General features: G+C 40.0%; 1 protein-coding gene across 4 annotated transcripts; it reads right to left on the bottom strand.

Moving 5' to 3' along the window:
- Nucleotides 1-1,385: 1,385 nt before the first annotated feature.
- Nucleotides 1,386-22,582, bottom strand: LOC120549737 (guanine nucleotide-binding protein G(I)/G(S)/G(O) subunit gamma-2). Of its 4 annotated transcripts, XM_039786842.1 has the most exons (5): nucleotides 22,405-22,582; nucleotides 9,530-9,708; nucleotides 7,611-7,691; nucleotides 3,326-3,447; nucleotides 1,386-2,442 (listed from the first exon to the last, which is right to left on the bottom strand). In XM_039786842.1, the coding sequence occupies exons 4-5, from the start codon at nucleotides 3,410-3,412 to the stop codon at nucleotides 2,314-2,316; spliced, it is 216 nt and encodes a 71-aa protein (XP_039642776.1). In that variant the 5' UTR covers nucleotides 3,413-3,447; nucleotides 7,611-7,691; nucleotides 9,530-9,708; nucleotides 22,405-22,582; the 3' UTR covers nucleotides 1,386-2,313. The 4 variants fall into 4 exon arrangements, with proteins under 4 accessions (XP_039642776.1, XP_039642775.1, XP_039642777.1 ...); XM_039786841.1 differs by lacking the exon at nucleotides 9,530-9,708; XM_039786843.1 differs by lacking the exons at nucleotides 9,530-9,708; nucleotides 22,405-22,582 and adding an exon at nucleotides 22,185-22,315.
- Nucleotides 22,583-23,528: the final 946 nt, after the last annotated feature.

Below are 23,528 nucleotides of genomic sequence, written 5' to 3'. Positions count from 1 at the left end.
CGAATGTTATTGGTCGCAGAATGTTGAATCCGCGAATGGGGAGAAGGCCAGCTTTCTTCAACATTGCGTAAACTTAGAATTATAAGGTTCTATCTCCGTTTAGGGTAGTTCTGAGATATTGAGCATCAAAGTTTTTACATCCCAGCTATTTTGTGAGATGGAACCTTTTTATGTTATTAATAACTAACTAAGAAAATATTTTTTTACAAATATAACACCACACAGGCATTAATAAACACCTAATGGATCAGATTATGTCAAAAACTCAATTTCGGCCAAAAGTGGAGATAGAACCTTATAATTCTGACAGTCACGTTGCCGGCGGCTGCGTTCAGGTTGAATGCGGGTTCGAGTCCGACCTCTGACAGTAAACTTTGTTTTCTACAGTACAGATGGTTCGAGTCCGACTTCTGACAAAAACCTTGATTTTGTACTACAGTACATACATGTTGAGTCTGTACGTTGTGAATGTAATGATCCTATTGTATCATTACGCTTTAGATTTTTACTGTGCAATTGTGTGTTTATGGTGTGTAGAATCAATAAATGTCAATCAGCTAAAACACCAATTTTGCTTTCAGTGATGTTAAGCTTTCTTTGAAAGGTTCTCACTTTGCAAATTCGTAGCTGTGTATTTAATATTTATTTTTCGTATCTGTTACACTTATGAGCAATGATGTCAGCTATGTAAACATGTATTATCCATGCAGTTTCACCCAAAATACCTGTAGAGGGCGTATTATCTACGGCAACAAACGTGAAACGGTGCTTGTTGAGGACGAGGTTCAATTCCTCAACTGCCAGCCCTGGGTTTTACTCATAGACTGTTAATATTCAGTCTATGGTTTTACTGTGCAACCAAGCACTAATCAAAAGCCAGACTACATTTTAATTCTAGGGGAGAGTGCAAAGTTTTCAAGGATGCCAAATACTGTACGTTAGGGTGAATTGTTGCAACCATAGAAGCATGTTTTCCTAGGTTTGTATATCTATCTTAGTTTAAGTATAATACAGCTTCAATTAATAGTTGGAACATGCAGATTCAGAATATTTTAAGTGATACTGTTATAGATTTTGGAAAAAAGTTTATTTTCCCTGAATGTAAAGAAATCTAAGCGAATATTTTAAGATTTTTAGGTTAGAGTGTTTGTTTTTTTTGCATGTAAATAAATATATCTGAAATATCTTAACCAATAATATATATATATATATATATATATATATATATATATATATATATACAACCCAAATAAGTTCAAACACCTGATGCCTTCTGCAGTTAATCATCTAATTAGTATCTTCAAGTTATTTTCAGCCTGCAATGCAATGCTTAAACTTGTCACCAGTATTATTTATATGCGAGAGATGTCCTTGTTGAGTCCGTATTAAATCATTCTTGTTTTAATATGTTTTGGCACTATTCACTCCACATGAAAGGAAATAGAGAAGACTGTCCAGTTCATGCAATACTTAATGATACAAACACAAACATTCAGAACTCACAGCACAGCACAGTTTACTTGCTAGTCATTTTATACAAACAGTAGAAAGAAGGGTTTTGTATCTGAAGGAGACAAACTGCATCACATTTGCCAGATAGTTGTTTGGTACAGAGAGACTGATTTTTCAGACAGGTATTTCTAAAGAGGAATTACAGAGCTGAATGTTTCAAACATCCCAATAAAAAGCTTTCACTAATCTGTTGGTGTAAAAACAAAAAAAGAGCTGTTTTAGTAATCACGTACAGTTATTGAAAGATATCTAGGTGATAGGTAAAGTTGAAATAAACATAAACAACAACAAAAAAAAAAACATTCCAATAATAATCAGGTGGCATTTAGTGGCAGGCGTATTTTGCTCTACCCACCAACAAACCTTTTAACAGAACATCTGGAAGTCCCAAAAAGAACCACAAAATATTTTTATTCTCATTTTATCTATTTTTGTTTTGTTTTGTACACCTCACAACCTGAAGACTTGGTAGGTTCACTGGTTGTACCTCACAGGGTTATCATCACACTCATCATCATCATCATCATCATCATCATCACCACCACCACCACACCATCCCTTTTGTGTCCTCTAAAAGCACAGACCCCTTCAACATGCTGCAACACCGCTCAAAAAATCACAATCACAACCCCTTTAATGGTAACATGTAAACTCTGTGGGATTTAATTTTTGCACTCTAGGTGCCGTTCGAGAACAAGGGGGCAATAATCTTCCTGCCCTCCTACTAGAAGATTTTACGTATTTTGAACGTCCACGTTCAAAGTCCCACACTGAGCAGACTGCTGAAGGGCCATGCCGAGTTTACAGGATGGCACAGAAGAACTTCTTCTCCCTGAATGGGTTCTCTGACGCTGGCACTGGCGATAACAGAGGGTCCTCTTTGGCATGGGCTTCGCAGTATGACATTAAGTCTGCCGCTGCTTTTGACACCTGGAATTAAACAGACACATATGCAACATGTCAGTTTACAAAGATAAAGTTGAAGAAGTGGTTAGACATATTCACTTTCTTTCCGAGAGTTGGTTAAGAAGATTGGTACCACTCTCATGTCTGTATGGTAAATATGGAGCTACGGCCAGCAGCTGGTTAGCTTAGCTTAGAAAAAAGAACCACAAAGCCCCAGAGTAAACCACAGCTAATAGTTGGTTTTACACTTACGGATTAAACAACAGAAATGTAACGTGTTACTAAGTGAGCTTTAGAGGTGCTGGTAGGCAGATGTTTTTACCATCAGACAGAGTCAGGCTAGCTGTTTCCCCCCATTTCCAATCTGCAAACTAAGCTAGGCTAAGCTAAGCTAACCTGCTGGCTTCAACCACACATTTAACAGACACACATGAAAGTGGTATCAATCTTATTTAAATCTTGGCAAAAAAATGCACAAGTGAATATTTTCCAAGTATGGAGCTCGAGCTAGGGGGTGATTAGCCTAGCTTAGCATAACAACTGGAAGCAGGAGGAAACAATTACAGCATGTACTGTAACTCTTTCTAAAACCACAAACTGTCACTTTGACATTTCTGTTTGCTTACATACTAAACAAACAAGATAAAACATGGTAAATAATTAGCTTCCGCTGTATTGGTAGGTGTATTTTTAACTTTGGACTAGCTGACTCCCCCTACTTTCAGTCTTCAGATAAAATATACATATTATTAAAGTAAATTAAAAGTGATGAAATGTTCGCTGTTATTTATGGCTTAAGTCTAAGTTGCCACTGACTTAAACAGAACCCACGACGGTGAGAAATTGTGTGAAACGCATGCAACTGAATAAATAAATTCATTATCATTGATGACACGTGTCTGCTCACCTTTATCCTGTCAATGTTGGCCTCCATCTTCAGCTGCTCCACCAGCTTCCTGGCTTGTGCGATGCTGGCCGTGTTATTGCTCGCCATGGGTGCTGTCAGTCAGGTCCTCTCGTGTTCTTTGCCTGCAAGGACGAGAAAGACATTCAAACATCCCGAACATTGTAGTTCACCCACAGCGTGTCACTGATGGAGACCAGCACTGTAATATACAGCAGGCATGCAAAGAGGAGCGCTAGTAACAGATACCCTGTTGATTATCACATGCCTGTGAACACACGCACGCACGCACGCACGCACGCACGCACACACGCACACACGCACACACACACACACACACATTATTTATGGTGTCAGTTGCTAGGCAGGCCATGACAGTGAGGGGGAGGAGCGGGAGGGAGCAGTGCTTTAAACAGATAACTGGTTTCACAAGTTAAAAAAACCTCTAATTTTGCACTAGTAATGGTGGTTTTCTTAAAGCCTACTCATACTTTTCAATACTTCTTAGTCACCGTGTCACACAGGGACACAGTGTCCTCCCTCTGCATCACGTGAAGGACGATAAATCAATATGTTTGTCTTTGATCAGAGGTAAGACAGGTCACCTCGCAGTCAGCAGATGTTACAAAGCCTCAGCAATGCTTTATTTGCAGTTCTGTTTTGCATTTCAGATTTACAGTGGTGGAAAGTAACATTTAGTACATTTAGTCAAGCACTGTGCTTAAGTACAACTTTATGGTACTTGTACTTTACTTGAGCAATTCCATTCTCTGCTACTTTATACTTCTACTACATTTCAGAGGGAAAAAATGTTACTTTTTATTCAACTACATTGAGTTAAAATTTTAAGTTACTTGGCAGATTTACATTAACACAAAATATAATCAAATAATAATAAATATAAAATGTATTATTACAAGTTTAAATGACCCTGCAGTTTATAAAGTAGCTTCACCAGCTGCAACATTAAAGTAATTTTAATCCAAGAAAATAACCTACCATATACATTCTGCAGAATTAGTACCTTTAATCTTGATAGTTTAAGTATATTTCGATGCCAATACTTGTTATGGATCATTGTTTTCTTCTTTATTAAACAGCAGTTTCTCGTGCCCTGTATGGAAGCATCTGCATTTGATATGTTTCTTTGCCAATTTATTCAGGTATTTCCATCATAATTTATCACCTGTCTGTATCGGTACACTGTGTCCTCAGATGCTCCTGTGTCTTTTATAACCTCTTTGATGAAATGGATCAAGCTGTGGGCGCTCTAAAACAGCGTCCTCCTTGGTGTGTGATCAATCTCCCCCTCCGCCATCCGTCTGTTGGCACTGTGGTACGACTCAGTGTGGGGTTAAGACTGATCTCAGCATGAATATTGATGCTCCACGGCGGCACATCTGCTCATCTGGCAGGTGAACGGCTGCTGTCACACCGACCTGAACCCCGATGACCTGATCAATTAAAACCTGCACAGGGTCACCGCTTACAGTTGGTCTGTTTCACATGATAATTACATTTATTAGGGTTTGACTGCTTGCCAGAGTGCCTGTAAACCAATGTGTCAGCTAAATCTGACAAAATGTGTTGGTACACCTGGTTTTTAAACATCTTTTCCCCTTGTTTTCTTTACTACCAGAATAACAGCTAGATTAAATATTTTTATATGGAATTCCACGTGCAATTAGTCATTTGATGACTTTTTTTGAATCAATTATTGTGTACTCCATACCAACTAGTCTAACCAACAGTGTTAACCCCAAAATGTTCGATTTAAGGGAGAAACATCACTTTTGAGAAGCTAAAAATGACTTTAATGGCCCATTATTTGTGTCACAGTTACATCCCTCCTTATTATCACTACCTCATTGGTCTTATTGTTCATGTTGTACATTAGTCATTTAACTATATTTGCACTTTGTTACGGTTTGCACTACTAGTTAGATCCTAAACTGTAATGTATATACTTACTGTCTGCAATAACAAAAAAGTTAAATCTAATCTAATCTTAAAAAATAATCATAAAATAGCAGTTCATTTTTTTATTTTGTCAAACAACTAATCAATTGGTTAATCAACTAAACATTTCCAGACTGGTGCACTTAATAAAGCAGTTAAGGTTGACTAGATGTATCGTAAAAGAGTTTTGTCCCACGGAATATATTATTAAGGAAATATAGATGTGGAGGGGTTCTACATACACTCAATAGACTTGTATATTATGTCCTGTCATGTTAAGAGTCACTGGAAATAGTTTTGAAACACAAGTTTAAGGGAAACTCTACAGTATTTACTTAATTCACAAATTTTTAGGACTGAGACATTTCCTCCAACCTGGGCTGGAAAATCTCGACCCGGTTTTAGCGCAAACCAACCGACAATCTGAAGAGTACTGACGAGCACAACCTGCAGCAGACTGCACAGTATCAACAGTGTAACATAAACAGTATGTCTTCAAGGCACTGCAGCTGAGGGATCCTGGATGTTCTCACTCTGGGGACTGCTTCACCTTTTAGGGTCGTAGTGTTTTCACTCAAACTCAGTCAGAAGTCAAAAAACTAAACCCATTATCTTGTTATTGGTATCAGTCAATTAATATGTTAATGTAATTTGACTTGAAAAGAAGGTGGCAGGCCCAAAACGTACAATGAAAATAATTGTTACATACAATTTCTTTTTTTTTTTTTTTTCAGACATTTTTTTCGAACAGGTTACTAATATTTTTCGGAAATTTTACTAATGTTTTTCTTACATGCTGCTAATATTTTTCTGAATGTTTTTGTACCTTTTTTCTAATATTCTTTGGTCACTTTACTAATATTTAAAGACATCTGAGACATTGTAGAACGAAAGTAATAAAGAAACTGTCCCAGTTCTGTGCGTCTCCAGACCTTGTTTGCATCAATGGACTTGGGTCCAGCGTATTGGTATTTTTGTGTGGTACTAAAATCTGGTGTCCCTCTGTGGAAGCCATGTGTCAGCTTTCCTGTAAAAGCCCAGTATATTTATAATTACTGTATATGTCAGGTTAATAATAAAGGAGAATGATGTACAAACATCTTGAACACTTTTGTCTCTCGGCAAAATAAAAATAGGCCAGACCCTTACTAAAAAAGTGTAATCGACAAGTAGAAATTAGTCTTTGGCATTTTTCGCATTGAGGCCATAATATTGTTTCAAAACTCAGGAGAGACGTCAAAAAACAGGCCAGCGTATCACCAGACTATTGATAGGCAGAGATGTCACTGTTTAAGGTTTCTGGGGTGTCTGGAAAAGTAGGGCTCTGTTCTTTACAGAAAATAATCAGACACTGTGTCACAATAGCCTAGTTTGAGTGGAATTGACAGCGAAATGTGATGTTCTAAATAAATAACAGGAAAGCAAATGTGTCTCAAGGAGCTGGAAGACTTTGGAGAGTTGGCACCGTATTTGGGAACATGTACGGTGAGGCTGTACGCTGGCACAGCGTTGCATTGAGCTAAATGCTAGCGTCAACATGCTAACAATGACAATGTTAATAAGCGCAGGCTTTAGCATGTATAATGTTTACTATGTTCACCATCTTAGTTTAGGTTGACATTGCCATCCCCAGAGCAGCTTGCATGACTAAAAAAAGAAACCTAAAAATCTGGGATTTTTAGATCTCTGTTGCATTGAAATTACACCTACATTCATTTTGTGTTTTAGTTTCACTTACATCACATACATCACGTCATTTGGCTGTACAAAATATGTAAAAAAAGAACGTAAAAAAAAAGCAGAACATACGTTATAAGCTTTTTAGCAGAGTTATTTTCCTGCTTATTTGCGGTGGAGCGTGCGAAAATGCCACCCTGACATTTTTGTATCTAGAGATGGAGGGGTGAGGTGGAGATGGTGGCATGTAGAGGATGCCCATGCCACGTGTCGACTCCAGGAGGAATAGCTGCTACTTTTAAGGCAACTGAAAAGGTTTAATGAACAATAAAGATAGTAGATGTCGCCTGTCATGTTTTTTTAGTATGTTCTGTTTTAGGACATATTTTTGCTTCTCTTCTGCTCGTACATACATCATGAAACCTCTTGTCCTTCCTTCTTTCCTTCCTTCCTTCCTTCCTTCCTTCCTTCCTTCCTTTCTTCATTCCTTCCTTTCTCCCTCCCTTCCTCCCTTCCTTCCTTCCAGATGGACATAGGCCTTATCTGTGTCGGCTGTCGACAACTTTGCAGAAAGCTGTAATACCACTCGTGCTGTAATATTATGGAACTTAACATGCTCCAATGCCTCCTCTCCTTGCTTGTCTTGACTTACCTTGTCTGCTTACTCCTCCACACTCAGCCCTGGTGTCTGCCTGCAGTTCAGTCAGCACTTTGTATCCGCCCAACTCTTTCTCTGCAAATAGACAAAAAAGAGAATAAAGAGAGGTTGAATCAAGAGAGGTAAGAATCAGAGGCTGAAGCGTGGCACATTTTCATTCCTCCAGTCCAGATAAATTACGCTGAGTCTTGTACCCTCTGATCACTGTGTGTCAGAATGTCACAGCTCGCTCTTACAAACTCCACTGAGGAGAGACACCACAACAAACTACAGAGGGAGATGCAAGTGATCGTAATAGAGCTCAACAGTCCCGCCCACAGCAGGTTCCGTAAGTAAAAATACAATGCAATTTCTCCATTGACAATTGGAGTATAAGCCATAAAATCGTAACCGTCATTGGTAGACTTAAAACCAGCTACGACATGACTAAGCAATTGTATATGCCAAAAGTTCACGGGGCAGCAACCTTGTTTTGAGATAAATGTCAATGTCAACAATCCCACAGTGATGCCTCTGATTGGTGGAACTCATGCTGGTGAGGAGGGAGAGCTGCTTGCACGATCCATCATGCGCATGCCCAAGATGATAATCCTGTTTTACGAGGATTTACGGCACTGCACGAATCACGATCTGTTCCACGCTTCTGCCGTTAGCCTCCACCGGGAAGCTAACGTTAGTTTAGCTAACAGCTAATTCGGCTAACCGCTAGCTGACAGCTTGATTCAGTCTAAAATAACGTTAACTCAAACTAAACACTGGGTAAAGCAGGCTACAGCTGATGTAACAGCTGTTATATATTTTAATGGTTATGTTCAGGTTTTATTTTGAGGGTCTTTTAAAGTAATTACATGCTGTCTCAGCTAGCAGTTAGCCGAATTAGCTGTTAGCTAAACTAATGTAGCTTCCTTTATTCAGTGGTGCGCAGTGGTTTATGGGATGAGTAGGTCCTTCGCTCGATAATGAATATATGTACACAGTCTTGTACCTTTGACTTTTTTGGGATTTTCTGTTCGTTTTTTCACTCGAAATGATATGTTGTATGCTTATGAAATCATGTCGTAGCTGGTTAGCCTAAGGCATGGTTTATGTATGGATTTTTCCAGACGTCAATGGGAGAAATGAATGGGAAATTTACTTCCGGAACCCAAGGTCTCTCGGAGGAGGCCGGGACTGTTGAGCTCTATAGAGGGGACAAATTAGGAATAGTTCAACATTTTAGGTAATGTGCTTTTTTTGCCAAGTGTTACAGTAGATGAGAAGATTGATGCGCTTAGTATGAAGCTACAGGCAGCAGCCAGTTAGCTTAGCTTAGCATAAAGACAGGAAGCATGGGGAAACAGCTAGCCTGGCTCTGTCTTAGGTAACAAAATCCACCAACCAGCACCTCTAAAGCTCACTAATTAAGTCATATATCTCCTTTCTTTTGAAATCTGTACAAAAACTGACTGTATTGTAGGGAGGTTATCTGCAGGAATATTTCCTGGCCAGGAATAGTGACTTGAAGATCAGTTAGAACCAAAAACTTTATCTCAGTTCTGCTCTTAAAGGAATAGTTGGACATTTGCCACTTATTCACTTTCTTGCCGAGAGTTAGATGAGAAGGTTGATACCACTCTGTCTGTTAAATATGAAGCTACAGCCGGGAGATGGTTAGCTTAGCTTAGCATAAAGACTGAGTTATGTACTGGACTATTTTAGGAAGTCAGTGCTTCTAGTCGAGAAATAGTATTTATATATCAAATAAAACCACAACTTGCCAATTAGTGATTTTTAAATAGAGCCAGGCTATCCATATCCCTGTTTCTAGTTTATAGGCTAAGCTAACAAGCTGTTGGCCCCATCTTCATATTGAAGAGACAACATGAGAGTGGTGTAGCTCAAGCAGTGAGAGTGTATTTCTCAAAATGTCAAACCTATTCCTTTAAGTTGAGCTTCTTTTGGTGCTGACCCATTCCTCTCTCCTCCTCGTCCTCACTCTCTGCCCCTCTTCCTCGGGTCCAACAGATTCATTCTTAATGCATCTGTGACTCTGCAGCTCTGAGGGTTTTCTGCTGCTTCTGATAAATGGGCCAATTACACTGCATGAGCAGATCTGCAGGGGAAGGGAATTCCACCAATCGTAAATCATGGCAGCATGCAACGCTATAGCAGCGTTAAAGTAAGGCATTCACTAACAAAAACCTTGCCAACAGCAGCCAGTTCATTGAAACTGCTTAGAGTTTAAAAAGTTATTCTTAAAACTTTTAGCTGGGGTGCTTCAGTGTGCAGCAGGACTGGACAAAAGTAATCAAATCCTGGATAGGGAAATTAAATTCAGTTTTGGTAACAACACCACACAATACTTTTTTCCTACTTTGTTATTTTACGAAACATGCATCAAATACATTGAAATAGAAATTATGATTAAATTGGGAACTATTTGACCAAAACATTTGTAAACAAGATTATGATTCTGACCAGATGTTTTTTTTTCAGCGTTTGAGGCTTCATACCCTGCATTCAGTCTCAGGCTGAAATGTTGACATTTACCAGAGAAACTAGAGAAGAAGTCCTTCATCAATCATGTTTTGAGTACTCAATATATAATGTTTCATGTGCCAAATGGAAAAGAAAGCATCTGCACATATGGTTTGAAGGCAACTCACATATTCCTGCATGACTTGTTTAAAGTTTTACCAGAAAGACACTGGAGGCGTTTCAGGAGTCTTATAGACGGTTAATGTTAATGTAAAACACAGTATGAACAACTAATCACCATTATTGACATTAGCTTTCCTGCTGACTGATGACAAACATTCAGAGTCACATGAGCTGTAATTTGTGACCGAGTTATGATGAGTGTTATTTGCTCAGAGACATCCGGCTCGTCACTCATCAGACTCACATATACGTCTGGGAGTTTCCAGGAAAACTATACAATCATCTGCTGTTTGTGTGCTGCGGGGTATGAAAGTAAAAGCTAAAGGTTTTATAATATTGGAGCATTTGTGTTTGCAAAGATGGTATGCTGCAGTTGTACTGAATGTTAAAAGCACAATGGTTTTGTGTGTTTTAGCGATTTACTATAAATCATTCTACATTAAAGCTAACAATTTTGCAAACCATGCGGCTGTTTTAGAAACGTGGATCTATGCTGTCTACCGTTCCAGGCAACTACTGCTTTCTAATAATTTCCATACAATATAAAAATCTATGAATTCACCGTTGAAACCTATTTGACTTGTGTTATCTATCACTTCGGACGGCAAGTCTGCTTAATTTTTGTCAAAGTTACAATACCCGTTAAGTACAGACTTTTTAAAATCAACCTGTGCACCTGCATCACCACACAATAACTAGAAAATTGACAAAAATCATCACTGTGATGGATTACATAATTTAAGATTGTGCTAATTGATTTTTATACTATAACAAAAGTAATGGAAACCAAACAGGAAAAATATGTAAAGTATACATGATTTGAAGTTGTGAAAGTGTCAGTGTTATACCAAATTCAAAGTCCTGACTGCACTCTTAACATCTTTTACGGTCTACTTTTTTTCTCCATTCTTAGATCAGTTTACTGTACGCTGCAAAAAAAAAGGGCAAGAAAGGCGACTGTTCTCAAAAAATAAAAATAAACGTTGCTGAATTTGATTTTTCTTTGGGTCATCATATTTATGTTACAGAGCAGCAGCGAGACAGCGAGTGTTAAAATGTATCTTAACGCTTTGGCAATATTTTTTTATGCCAGTCAAGCATCTAGAAGTACTGAACTGCACTGTAGGACAAAAAGACAGAAAGGTGCATTATGGGACGCGACTGGTGATCCATTTCTCTCCTGTGTTCCCGCCTTCTGCTTCCCATCCCTCCCTCTGTGGAAGACAGGTGTTCAGTGATGGGACTAAAACACCTCCAGCACGCTCCGTCCTGCTGCTAACACCACCAAATCAATCTGACCCCCTCCGCCATCCTTCCCCTGGCATTTGGAGCTGTTTTGAACCCCTTTCCTCTGGGTTTTCGGGGGGTCTGTGTTCCTGACGAGGCCCTCCACAGATGTGATTATAGCTGATGCTCGACTCCGGGTGTCGCTGACTTAAAGGGTGATTAAGCGCAGCAGGAAACATCCTGGTGAGGAAAATATAATTCCTGGCCTGTCGAGAGTGATGATCTCTCGCACTCCCACACATGCTGACTCTTAGCTCGGTTCTCCCTCCCTTTTTCTCTTTCTGTAGTGTACACCTTATCACGTTATTATAATAATTTTTTTTACCCCATCCAAAAAGATAAATTAAGGTGGCCAGGCAGGGGGTGTTCTGTCCTCCGTGACGCCCAGGGTGTGAAATCAGAGCGTGGTAATTAAAAATCTGTCCCCAGCTCAGCCATCTGGACCCTGGAGAGCCAGTGATTAACCTGCGAGGGTCTGCAGGGACGCGAGGAGGCAGGACGAGACCCTTGCTCGGAGATAACGCAGGCTAAGTTTTGAGGGCAGCTAAGCACCGCCCCCGTTAGTTTCTGTTGCTATACATGTCAAGTTTCAATGACAACGGTGGCAGATTTGATCATAGTAATTTTGAAACAATCCTGAATCCTTGACTTCAGACAGATGTTAACATAAGCCTCTCATTTCTAGCCCGCAACCCCTGAAATGACAAAACTAGGTAGTAGTTTTTTTATCAGCTGTAGTTAGCAAGGTAATTAAGCTAACGTTAGCTCCATGAGTTGGTTGTTTTTAATGGTAATGCTTTTTAATGTTTACAGCTAAAATACAATTTTGTAAAACAAAATCAAATAAAAAAACACTACATAGGCCTACATCTAATGCTAAAAGATTGAGGCTAAAGCTGCATGTCCCTGGTTAAAAGTTAGCATCCTCACCAGTTGATGATCAATGTAGAAGACAGCTTTGGTTTTGTAGTGCTTTTAAGTGGAGAACTACTTAATCTTAGTATTGTAAGTATTATAAGGAAAAATGGAGGATTTCATTCTACATAACTTTAGTTGGCTGTTTAGTTCACATACTTGTGAACAATATGTTTTTAATTTTAATGTTAGAAGAGAAAATGCTTTTTGGATGAGGCACCAGTGTGTAGATGTGACGCCATCGCTAGTAATGTTGGCTGGAGTCACTGAAGAATAAATCCAATAAAGAGCAGCTAACGTTCAGCCTAAACTCTGATAGCATCCAGGACTGGCTACCACACAGTGAGGAAATACTTCACACTGAATGTGCTAGTCCTTAAACAGGGCTTTTTTTTTTTTTAACTTAACCTTTAATTCCACAAACGAATGTACACTCTGTCACTAGGTAGCAAGCTATTTAGGCATCCAACTAACAATCGTAGCTTACGTTAACACAGATAAACACACTGTTTAATCTGTTCCTTACACTTACAATTGCAATTGCATTGTACCACTCTCACTACAGCCTAATTCACACTTGCATTCAACATGCATTGACATATATAAAATGGACCAACAGAGCCCGTTGCTCTGGACGGAGACCAGTGAAGGCTATTAGAAGCACTTTTCCGGTGATCACTAGCTTTACTGCGCAGCCTCCAAGTGACAGAGACAACGTAAATGTGACATGAACAACCTGTCTGAAAGTTGTAAGTCTTCTGGTAGCTGTGCCAAGAGAAATCTCAATCATTCCCAATCTTGCAGAGACGGAGAGTGTAGATATATGTAAGGAGATAACATAGGCACAGGATAATTATTGATCACTAACATGCTAGTTAACATTAGTAATTAAACCTAAACAGCTAACATACGTCGAAACTGCCCGCGAGCTTCTCCTGTACTATACGGTAATTCCTCTACTGTGCGACAGTAAGTCACTTGGTTATGACACAATCGTTAGCCTATTTTTACAAAAACTGCTACGGAGCCATAACGTCAGATACAAGGTAATGGAGCCTTTTATACATTGTCGTGTTTCTTTAGAAATAAACAATGGACAAATAGAGTCTTTAAACGCTTCAGATGTAAAGTTATTCGCTGTCAAAGTGACGTCAAAATGAATGCTAGTCAGTGGAATGCTAACGGGAGGTGATCTCTTTGTAGCATCAAAATGTTCTGAAGCGAAGCTTACCCCCTTGTCAACATGTGGCGAAATGCAAAGCTTGACAGACCTGCTGTAGCTAGTTATGGTTGCTAGGCTATGATTGAACAATCACGGAGGGGGAGGGGTTAGCGGACAATGAATTACGTTTTGACAATCAATTATTGGAGGCAGTTTGAACTGAGAGCCTTGGCTTTATTGCAGTTCTTCTAATAAAGTGCCTGGCTAGAAACCATCAGATACAAGACAGTTTCTTGTTATTTGGGTGAACTGGCCCTTTAAATAAGACAAATGCCTGCCCCGCTGAAGGAAAAACTGGGATGCTTTGTTTATTACACGAAAAAACCTCCTGACTCCAGTTGTGTTACTGTAAAAGCTGACACGATACATTTCTGTGCTGACTGAGTCATTTCCTTTATGTGTGTGTTTTACTACAAAACCTAAACCCCACTGCGGATTTTCAAAAATGCAAAGCCTGTTTTTTATTATTTCTTAAAAATCAAGACAGCAGTGATGTATGTGCATGCAAAAGCACTCACACGCATGCAGAAAGTTCAGTCATCACAGTGTGACTGAGTGTACCATTGTGAGTGTGTCATAGGACAATGAGGTACAGGCTGCGATGTCAGCGGGAAACAAGATGCAGTGAAGGGCACATTCAGCAAACAGAATTGTGAAATGATAGGAAAGGTTGCACAGAATGAGTATAAATAAATTGGAAAAAAAAGTTTATCAGGAAGATAAAAGAGGCTGAGATGCGACGGTATCTTCTTCCAGACTGCAGCAAAGGAGGAGTAACATAAAACTGACCACTGGAGTTATTAATGAACACGATCAAGATGGATATTGACTATTGAATGTAATAAAGCACAGATCCCTGACTTTGAAAAGGAGACAGGACACCTCTCCCTCTGCACACAGACATAAAGAGACAGGACACAGAGAGCAGAGCTGTCAGGCAATGATTGTCTGGGGAGATGACTCTGAGTGTGACAGCTGAGTGTCCTTCTCCATCACTATTTCTGTGCGAGACCTGGAGCCGACCTTCAGGCTCTTATCACAACAGACTCTCATTATACAGGAATATCGAACAGTTTCGTCCCGAGGTTTACCGTATTGTGAAATATGAACAATAACACTATAAGCACATTAAAAAACTAGATACTAAGTTAAAACAGTATGAAAATAAACCCCTATGTACATATTTGCATTTGTAAGTATACTTTTCACTGTATTTAGTAATACAAAAAATGCTCCTTCTACGACAACTACCACTAGAGCAGATATCTGTGTTTTTTTTGTTTTATGAAGTACAACATACTGGAAAGTGACAAACAATGTATATTAATAATAGTATGCTAGTATGTGTTTCTTCATCACCTTCTTACTTATTTTGTCTCTTTTTGCCTGTTCTTAAAGTCTGTCCACAATTAATTGAATGTATTAATTGTAATTTATGCTGTGTGTTGAAACTCAGTATTCTACTATGTCAAAAATTCTCGTCAAACTGAACTGCTACTATAACAATTTGTATTTTTTTCTTAAGATAAATCTCTTAGCATATTATCCCTGGAAAAACTAAACTTGTAAACTTGACTGACCAGTGTGTATGTACATCAGAAGGAAATCTTATCGTCGCCTTGCATATTGTATTTACAGCATGTTCATCTAATTATGATTCATCTACCACCCTGAGAGTCATGTTTTTTTTTTTTTTTACTATAACAGCACCTCAGTGGTTTGGATCCATACTGTATGTGGCAGGGAGGCTTGTGGTTTTGTTTAATTCATGATTTTCTTTTAAATGCTAACACTATGTACTGTATACTGTTATTGAAGTCAGTGGCCACTATTAAATTCTCAAAGTCTATATCTATAATATTGCATACTTAATATGCAACAATAAAAGTTTAAATTAGAAAAAAAACACATCTTTGGCAGTGTTTCCTCTAGGATTTTTTTTAGCAGTGGGGGCAGATCTGTCGGACCCCCGCCCGACACTTCGCTGCAACACAAACAAATAGATTTATTCACCTCTATTCACACACAATGAGGCATATTTTGATTTCGTTTTGATTGAACTGTATTTTTGAAGAACTGTAGGTCTACAAAATTAATTTTACAATAACTTCTTCATAGGGAAACCAAAACCCAAAGTAGGCTATAGTATGAAACCATTCATAATGAAACTAATTGCATATTTGCCTCAGTGGCAAAGTTGGCAGCCTTGCAGTGTGCATTTGATTTTTCTTGGCTTTTGGAAAAATAACTCCAAGGCTGGGTTACACTAGAACGGCCAGGACGGTCATTTTGAACCATTTTGAAATTTATATGTGTAATAACTTTGCTTAATAAAAAAATACAATCCTGCTGGTACCTGACTTTTCCTAAAAGAGTCTGTATTTTCATTTAAAATAGTTTTTATATACTGTACATTACACAAAAGGCAAAGAAAATACAATCACTTTGACCTATTTTGACCATACACTGTCATATTGACCGCTCGGATTTTCGCGGTTTTGTTTTTAATCTTTTGCGTGGTTGAAGATGCATCTTGGTTGCTTAGTAATAATCATAGTCTCTGTCAGAGAAAAGTAACTAGCGGTCTCGAGTAACAAGTGTGGGCAATGCATCACCGATGGGCCGAAGGCAAAGCCAGAGTCGGTAACGTAGGCTACGGCGTGGATGGTTCTGAATCAGAAGAAAAGCACCGGGCGATCGCTCTGTGAAAGGCGCAGTAGGCCTACACGTAGACGGTAGCTTTCTCCCTTTTCTCCGAGTGGCGCGCGTGCCCACTCGCGTTGTGAAGCGCGTGTCTGCGCTATTCTCCGTCGACGCGCTCTTTACAATCACTGCTGATAGACGGCTTTTTGTATATATATTTCTGATACCGTGGCGGGAGAAATCTAACCGTGGCGGACCGCCACTTGCCAATCAACATAGAGGAAACACTGCTTTGGTTATAAAGTACAAAGTTTTTTTCTAGTTTGGTGCAGCGTCACAAATAGATCTGGCGTTGTGCTCATCGATGTTTTTCGCAGGTAGGAGAAATTGGACCATTATCTTGCTGCATGGCTACCTAACATGGAAACTTATTGACCTACTCATGGAAAAAAAGTGCTGAAAGAATTGCCAAAAAAACGTTATCAAGTGTGGATGTTGTTTTAAGTCAACTCACAAAAATTACAACTTTCAAATCTGCATTTTCTTTGATTGTCATGAAAAGCGTTAACTGCTCTAAGAGACCGATTTGTCACTCGCTACTGACTGCACAGGACAAAACAAACCAAAACAACCCCGTCTGCCAACAAAAAATAGGCTGACGTGAACATGTCAGGCTGAATAAATGAAGTGAAATGAAATGGCAATTCAGTCCAACTCTCAGGCTGCTTTTTTCGACAGAGCCCGCCCACTTTAAACCAGTAAGAGAATGGGGGGAAAAAAATACAAATACATAAATCTCTCATGTGATTCACACAGTATCTTTCTAAGTTTGGCATGGTTTGATCCTTTTTTGATATAATAGTTGGTTTGTGTAGGACCATGTTGCTAATATCACATTCATATGTTTGTTTCTTTTTTGTTTCCTAAAGTAGATTCGACATTTGACATGAAATGTTTAATTCTCGATCTATTAGTCTCTATTAAATCGTACATTAACCCTAACTCTCTTTCTCTCTCCTTCCTCGTGCCGCTGCCTCTCGGTCAGACCACCACCACCCGTGAATATTCGATTAGCCCGGACATCTGTGCCACCCCCAGCATGCCCTACCCATCCTGCCATCTTAAAGATTGTAGTGTGTGTGCATATATATATTTGTGTGTGTGTGTGTGTGTGTGTGTGTGTGTGTGTGTGTGTGTGTGTGTGTGTTGGGGGGGGTTAATCTAGGTCCCAGAAGGGGGAGGGGTGAAGGCAGTGGCCCAGGAAATGATGCATCCCCTGGGAGGCAGCATGGAGGAGGCTTATTCCTCCAGGGAGCACAAATGTGGTCTATTATGTTTATTAAATTAAACGATCAAGGCCCAGCATGTTTCTTCTTTGTTAGATTAAAGCAGTGACCAAGTGGTTTTCTTTTCCTTAAACGTTTAAAGACTTGCATCTAAAACCTTTGATATGTGTGTTATGTAACAGCAGAGCGGTTAGTGGGGTAGAAACAATGCCTGATAATGATGTCACAGGAACAGCCGCAGACTTAGAAGTATACAAAAAATCAAACACGTTTTGTGTGACCAGGGTTGAAAATTAACACCAGTCACCTGCCGTATAATGCTGGTGAATTTTGGCTGAGTAAGAGGGCCGTTTTTCATTCCCCTGGCCTCTTTGCAGGAAACAGTCGATCATGTGGAGCTGCTTGGAAATCATATTTGGAAGAGGCCACCAAATTTAAAAGGTTTAATTCCTGTGTCATGTGTCAAAATAATAGTTTTACCAAGCACTTTTGTTCATTAAAGCTCTCTTCTCCTTCAAGAGTGAGGAATCAGCAGGATCTTAGCATTTGCCTTGAGTGAGGAGGCATAAACATACTTTTCCTCTGGAATCAATCAGCATGCCAAGAATAACATGGCCAGACTCCTGGGCTGTTAACAATATTACAAACATCCGGGCTTGTTTAGATTCTGTTGAGAGTTTGAGTGTGCTGCTTAGACCGTTTCTCCAACTGTACATTTGGGGAGCATTCTGCTTGTGATAGATTTCAAGCCAAACTATCAGAAACATTTGTAGCTGATGCTTCCAGAGGTGAAGACTTAAGACTTGGACTCGAGTCAGACATACGTCGCAGGCTACTTCAGACTACACGCCTTAATGCTCAATTCCGATTTATTGCCAGTTCCAATTTTTTTGACTGACCCATCAGACCCAAGTATGAACTGGGCATGGCCTGAAAGTGACCTGCATGCGGGAAAGAGTAATGCAACATCACGTGTCACATGCAGCACACTGTTCAAATCATGGTTTAAATGCTTATCAAAATAAACCCCTGGATGTATTAAGAGAACAAAGGAGATGTATGTCATGTTACTAGCTACCGTTAGCTACTAGCTGATAGCCGGCAGTTTGGGAACAGAGACGTTAATAATAATACATCCATGTTACAGGCTTGACAACATTCAGCCCTCGGAAGCATTCGGCCTCCTGCACACTGTCTGTGTGGCGTGAGCGTGGCGTTTCTGTTGCGTGTCAGTTGCGCGGCGGTTGCGTGGCATTTTCTATGTCTTTGCACACCAGAAACGTGTACACATGTAAGTTTCCTAGTAGTATACTTGATGTTAATCATAAATATATGCTGATTTGATTACAGCAAAGACAACGTCGGCAGTATTGACGGCAAAATAGGCTACAGAATATTTCGTTCTGTTTTGACAGGTGCAATATTTGAAAATCGATAATTATGTATTATTATTTTCTTTTAATTACATTTATATCTGAATTTATGTCAAAACCTAGAGACTTTCAAACATCAAAATGTCATTTATTAATATGTACTTGTGTCAAAATGACATATAAACATCTTTTCCTATTCCATTTTGCCTGGAAACACTTCCAACATGCTTGCATGTCGCGTGAAAAATAGGCGTCGGTCCTATTTCTAGCATGCAGGCGTTTCGCCATATAAAGTCTATGGGAAAGCACAGAATTGTGACGATGGTCGCTCTAGAGTGACGTCAGAGTCGCTACTGTGATATAAATTTCAACATACAATGCTGTAAATAAAAATGTCAAAAGAAAGAAGCTTTTAATAAATGTTTTTAAAGTGCGTGAATAAATCCAACTGCCCCCATGACAGATTTAACTTTCACTTTCCATGATCCGTAAACTGTGGAGGAGCATCTTGGCGGCAGAGATTAAAATCTTCAACTGACAATGACTGGGAAAAGAAAAGTGCGGTGCACTTTGAAATAGTAAAAGATGATCCAAAAAAAGTAAGATGCAAGTTCTGTCAACAGCTCATGTCCTACCACTCGACAAAACAAACGTGCCCTTTCACTTAAAACGGGTAAGTTGCTTACCAATAAGATTCTGGGCCAAAACAAGACTGTCCACTCTTTTATTTATTAATGGCTGTATTAATTTACAAACAGCATATGATGTCAGGACTTATAAGATATATTCCTCTTTCTAGGCCCACCCGCTGTGTCACACTGATGAAGACAGTTCATCTAGTAGTAATACTGAAGCAGCGCCAAGACCAACTTAAAGAAAACTAGATTTGAGAACGCCATTGTCCGAAAAGAGGAAAAGAGAAAGCACAGATAAAATTGCAGAGTTTCGTGTGCTTCACATGAGGCCAGTGAACATTGTGGAAGGCAAAGGTTTTAAAAAATGAATGTGCACACTTGAGCCAGTATACGTTTCCAAAAGAGAGACGGTTAAGCATGCGGTGGATGCGAAATACACGTCCATATGGGCAGAGGTTTCCAGGTTAATAAACCATTGCAAAGCAGTCAGCCTCACCACTGCTATGTGTAAAATTAAAAGTTGTCTTACCCACTTGTTGACTACCTACACTGGTTTCTTTTTTTCTGTAAGCTATAGTATGCCATCAAACTAACTGCTAGGTCGTAAGACTGGACTTAAGACTTAAGATTTAACTTACTTGAGTCTTGACTCCCTAAAGACATGACTTGAAAGCAAAAACATAAAAATCTAGTTTTCCCATCTGGGACTTGAAACCTGACTTAGAGGAACACGCCGACTTATTGGGAATTTAGCTTATTCACCATAACCGTCTTCTAACAGTAAACAAACTGGGAACTATATTCTCAGACAGGCTTGCTGCGAGCATATCACTCCGCCCAAGTACTATATTCTTCCGCCTGAGAATATAGTTCCCGGTTTGTTTACGGTTAGAAGATGGCTGTGTCTCATGTTACGTTGTTTTTTGTACACGCTGTGACTCTACAAATCACAACATGTAAATAGGAACATGTTGGTGTTATTTTGTCACTTATTCGGAGCAGTAGGATTACTTGAACCATTCACCTGCATGTTCTGTGATGGGCTGATGCCGCTGGATCCGTCAGACAGCTTTACAGCACGCACGGAGATGAGAAGGGTATGTATCGACATGTCTAACTCTGGGGGTTACGGTGAATAAGCTAAATTCCTAATAAGTCGGCGTGTTCCTTTAGACTTCGTTGACTTGGACCTGCCTCAAATCCTGCCTCCAATCACACAAAAATTTGGACTTGGAACTTAATTTTGACATGACAGCCATGAGACTTGACTCCCTAAAGACTTTGCCTTCAAGGTCTGGAGGCCTTAGTTGAGACTTGGCTGGATAAGATTTGAGACTTGACTTGGGCTTTCCTCAAAAGACTCAAAAAACAGCTCTGGATGCTTCTTTCCACACAGACCGAAGCACGGTTGAATAAGCTTAAAACCCAAAATCAACACTATGAGAAGCAAACAAGTGCAACGGGTACAAAGGTTGAAGCCTTCAGTGCAACAATATCCTTCCCACTTCATGTTGCCTTCCCTCCGAAGCCGTGTACATCTCTGAGAAACAAGTTGTAGATAGATAACTTCAACAAGAATGATGCTTTAAGGAGGCTCAGCCCAATGTTGGTTGGATTTTTAACGCAGTGATGGGAGTGGAGAGGTCAAAGTGGTCAACAAGGTCTGGATGGCTGCTCATTCTTCCATCATTCCTCCCTTACTCCCTCTTTGCTTTCTAACTGTAACACTTAACATTTTCCATTGTGCTCTCAAGGTTTTTGATGTTTCTTGTTTATCGCTGGATATTTTGTGTGCTGCCCGTCTAGTCTCAACATTGCTGTGTGTGAAACAATCTGTGGCCTTGGAGCAGCCTGCCCTCGAGATACAGTACATGAGACGCCCGGACGTTGAGCTATTGCGTAATTCTGGCTCGCTGTGTGCGTTTGTAACAGGGCTGGATATGTAACACACATGATTGGATGATTTAATGTGAGTTGTACATGGCGATGCCTTTGTGTGACGAGCTAAGAGTGGTAAAAACAGCACGCCTGTGTTTGTTTTCTCGGTTTTCCTGTGAACGCATGCCGCTGTCGGCAACTATATCTGTATATGAGCAACATAAAAACACCAAACCCCCCTCCTCATCCTCCTCCACCTCCGCCTCCTCCTCCACCTCCTCCTCTCCCGACCATCTGCCTGATACAACCACTACATGGAGCTTGTGTTTGGTCGAATGCTTTCTCACCGTATGGAGGACGAGCGAGTTGAGAATGGACGGAATGGCTTGTGGGATTCCTCTCTCCTTCTCTGCTGCCTCTGTCTTTCACATCCCCTTTTCCACATCTCCCCTTTTTCATCCTCCCCTTTCGGTCTCTTTTTCATCCTCTCTGCTCTCTCTCCCTCTAATATTCCCCAGAAACAGATGCCCTTAATTCCTCTGGCTCCACATTATAAGATCTTTCCAATTCTGAGGGAAGAAGAAGGAACGGAGGAAGAAGAGAAGGGATTCCATTCTCTTATTCCACCTCAAATATACACATGTATGAAATGAGGTGCAAGATGAGGGGAAATAAAAGCAGCAGCTCACCTGACAGTAAGGAGGTTTTTAGAGATTTTAGAGGGAGGAGGGGATTCCATGATGTAAACCAGCCAGCGGCATCAATCTTGCCCTCTCGAGTGCTGACAAAACGTCAGTGAAAAAAACCTCCTCCCCTGGAACACACCCTGTTTTAGATGTGATTAACCCAGATGCCACCAAAACAGAAAAAATAAGCAATATCCAACCCACAAAATGTTTTAAATCCTACCTTTTTTGATGTATGTATGGTCTCTCCGTGAAGCCAAACACATTCAGTCCTGTGGAGTAGTATCCACGCGTCCTCCCCTATTTCTGTCACATACAAACACACACACACACAGACACACACACACAGTCAGTCAGTCAGCGAGGCAGGCGAGTACATCCACACACACTCCTCTCTCTGTATGCCGCTCTCCCCCCCTCCTCTCTCTCTCTCTGCTCCAGCTGAGATCCTCCCTGCCTCCCTCCTCGCTGCTGCTGAGTCTCCACCCTTCAGCCAAGAAACTACCCTCCTCCTTCTCCTCTTCCTCCTCCTCCCTCCTTCTCTTTTCTGCTATCAGGACACACTCCCTCCATCTCCCAAAGGTCCACAGGAAAAGCCTTGACTGTCTCTCTAAACACCTACAGTAAACAAATGCATACCAGGAAAGCTGACAATCTGGACTAGCTGGATTTCCGTCTTGATAAATATTCATACCGGTCGCTGCATACGTTTCAGCTGCTCATTTCCCCTCCTATTACTGTAACTCATGTATAAGTGTTTTGCCTGCCAAATGAAGGCAGTACAGTACATACAGTGTATGTTTACAGGCATTGCATGAGAAAAAAAAATCATTCAACCCTCAACAACAACAACATCCTGCATTGCATATACGATATGTGCCCTGCCAGAGTTGAGGCTTTTAATCTGAAAACCACTTGTATATTACAGTGAAACCATCAAAGATTAAAACTAAAAAAAGAGTGCAACTGTGCACCAAGACACATAAACAAACAGCACAGCTCGTTCACGTCTGAGTGTTTACGTACTGGATTTTCTGCACGTTCAGGATACACTGAGTTAAGTCGAGATCAGCAAGATCAAGTGTGTGAGTGTATACATGCAGCTGGTGTGTATATAGTGTATATTACCTTTACTAAGAAGGTTATGTTTTTGGTCCCATATGTTTGTATATGTTTATCGGTCTTGTTCTTGGTGAAATTTCTCAAAAACTACTAGATGGATTGTCAGAAAAATTTGGTATAGACATGCATGTTCCCCTCAGGATGAATTGTAGCAACTTTGGTTATACTCTGACCTTTCATCTAGTGCCATCATCAGGTCAACATTTTAATTTGTCCAAGGCAATA

This window comes from Perca fluviatilis, chromosome 20 (genome assembly GCF_010015445.1).
Source record: "Perca fluviatilis chromosome 20, GENO_Pfluv_1.0, whole genome shotgun sequence".
NCBI classification, from domain to species: Eukaryota; Metazoa; Chordata; class Actinopteri; order Perciformes; family Percidae; genus Perca; species Perca fluviatilis.
Note: the sequence above shows the minus strand (reverse complement) of the source record. Positions and strands in the feature narration are given on the sequence as shown.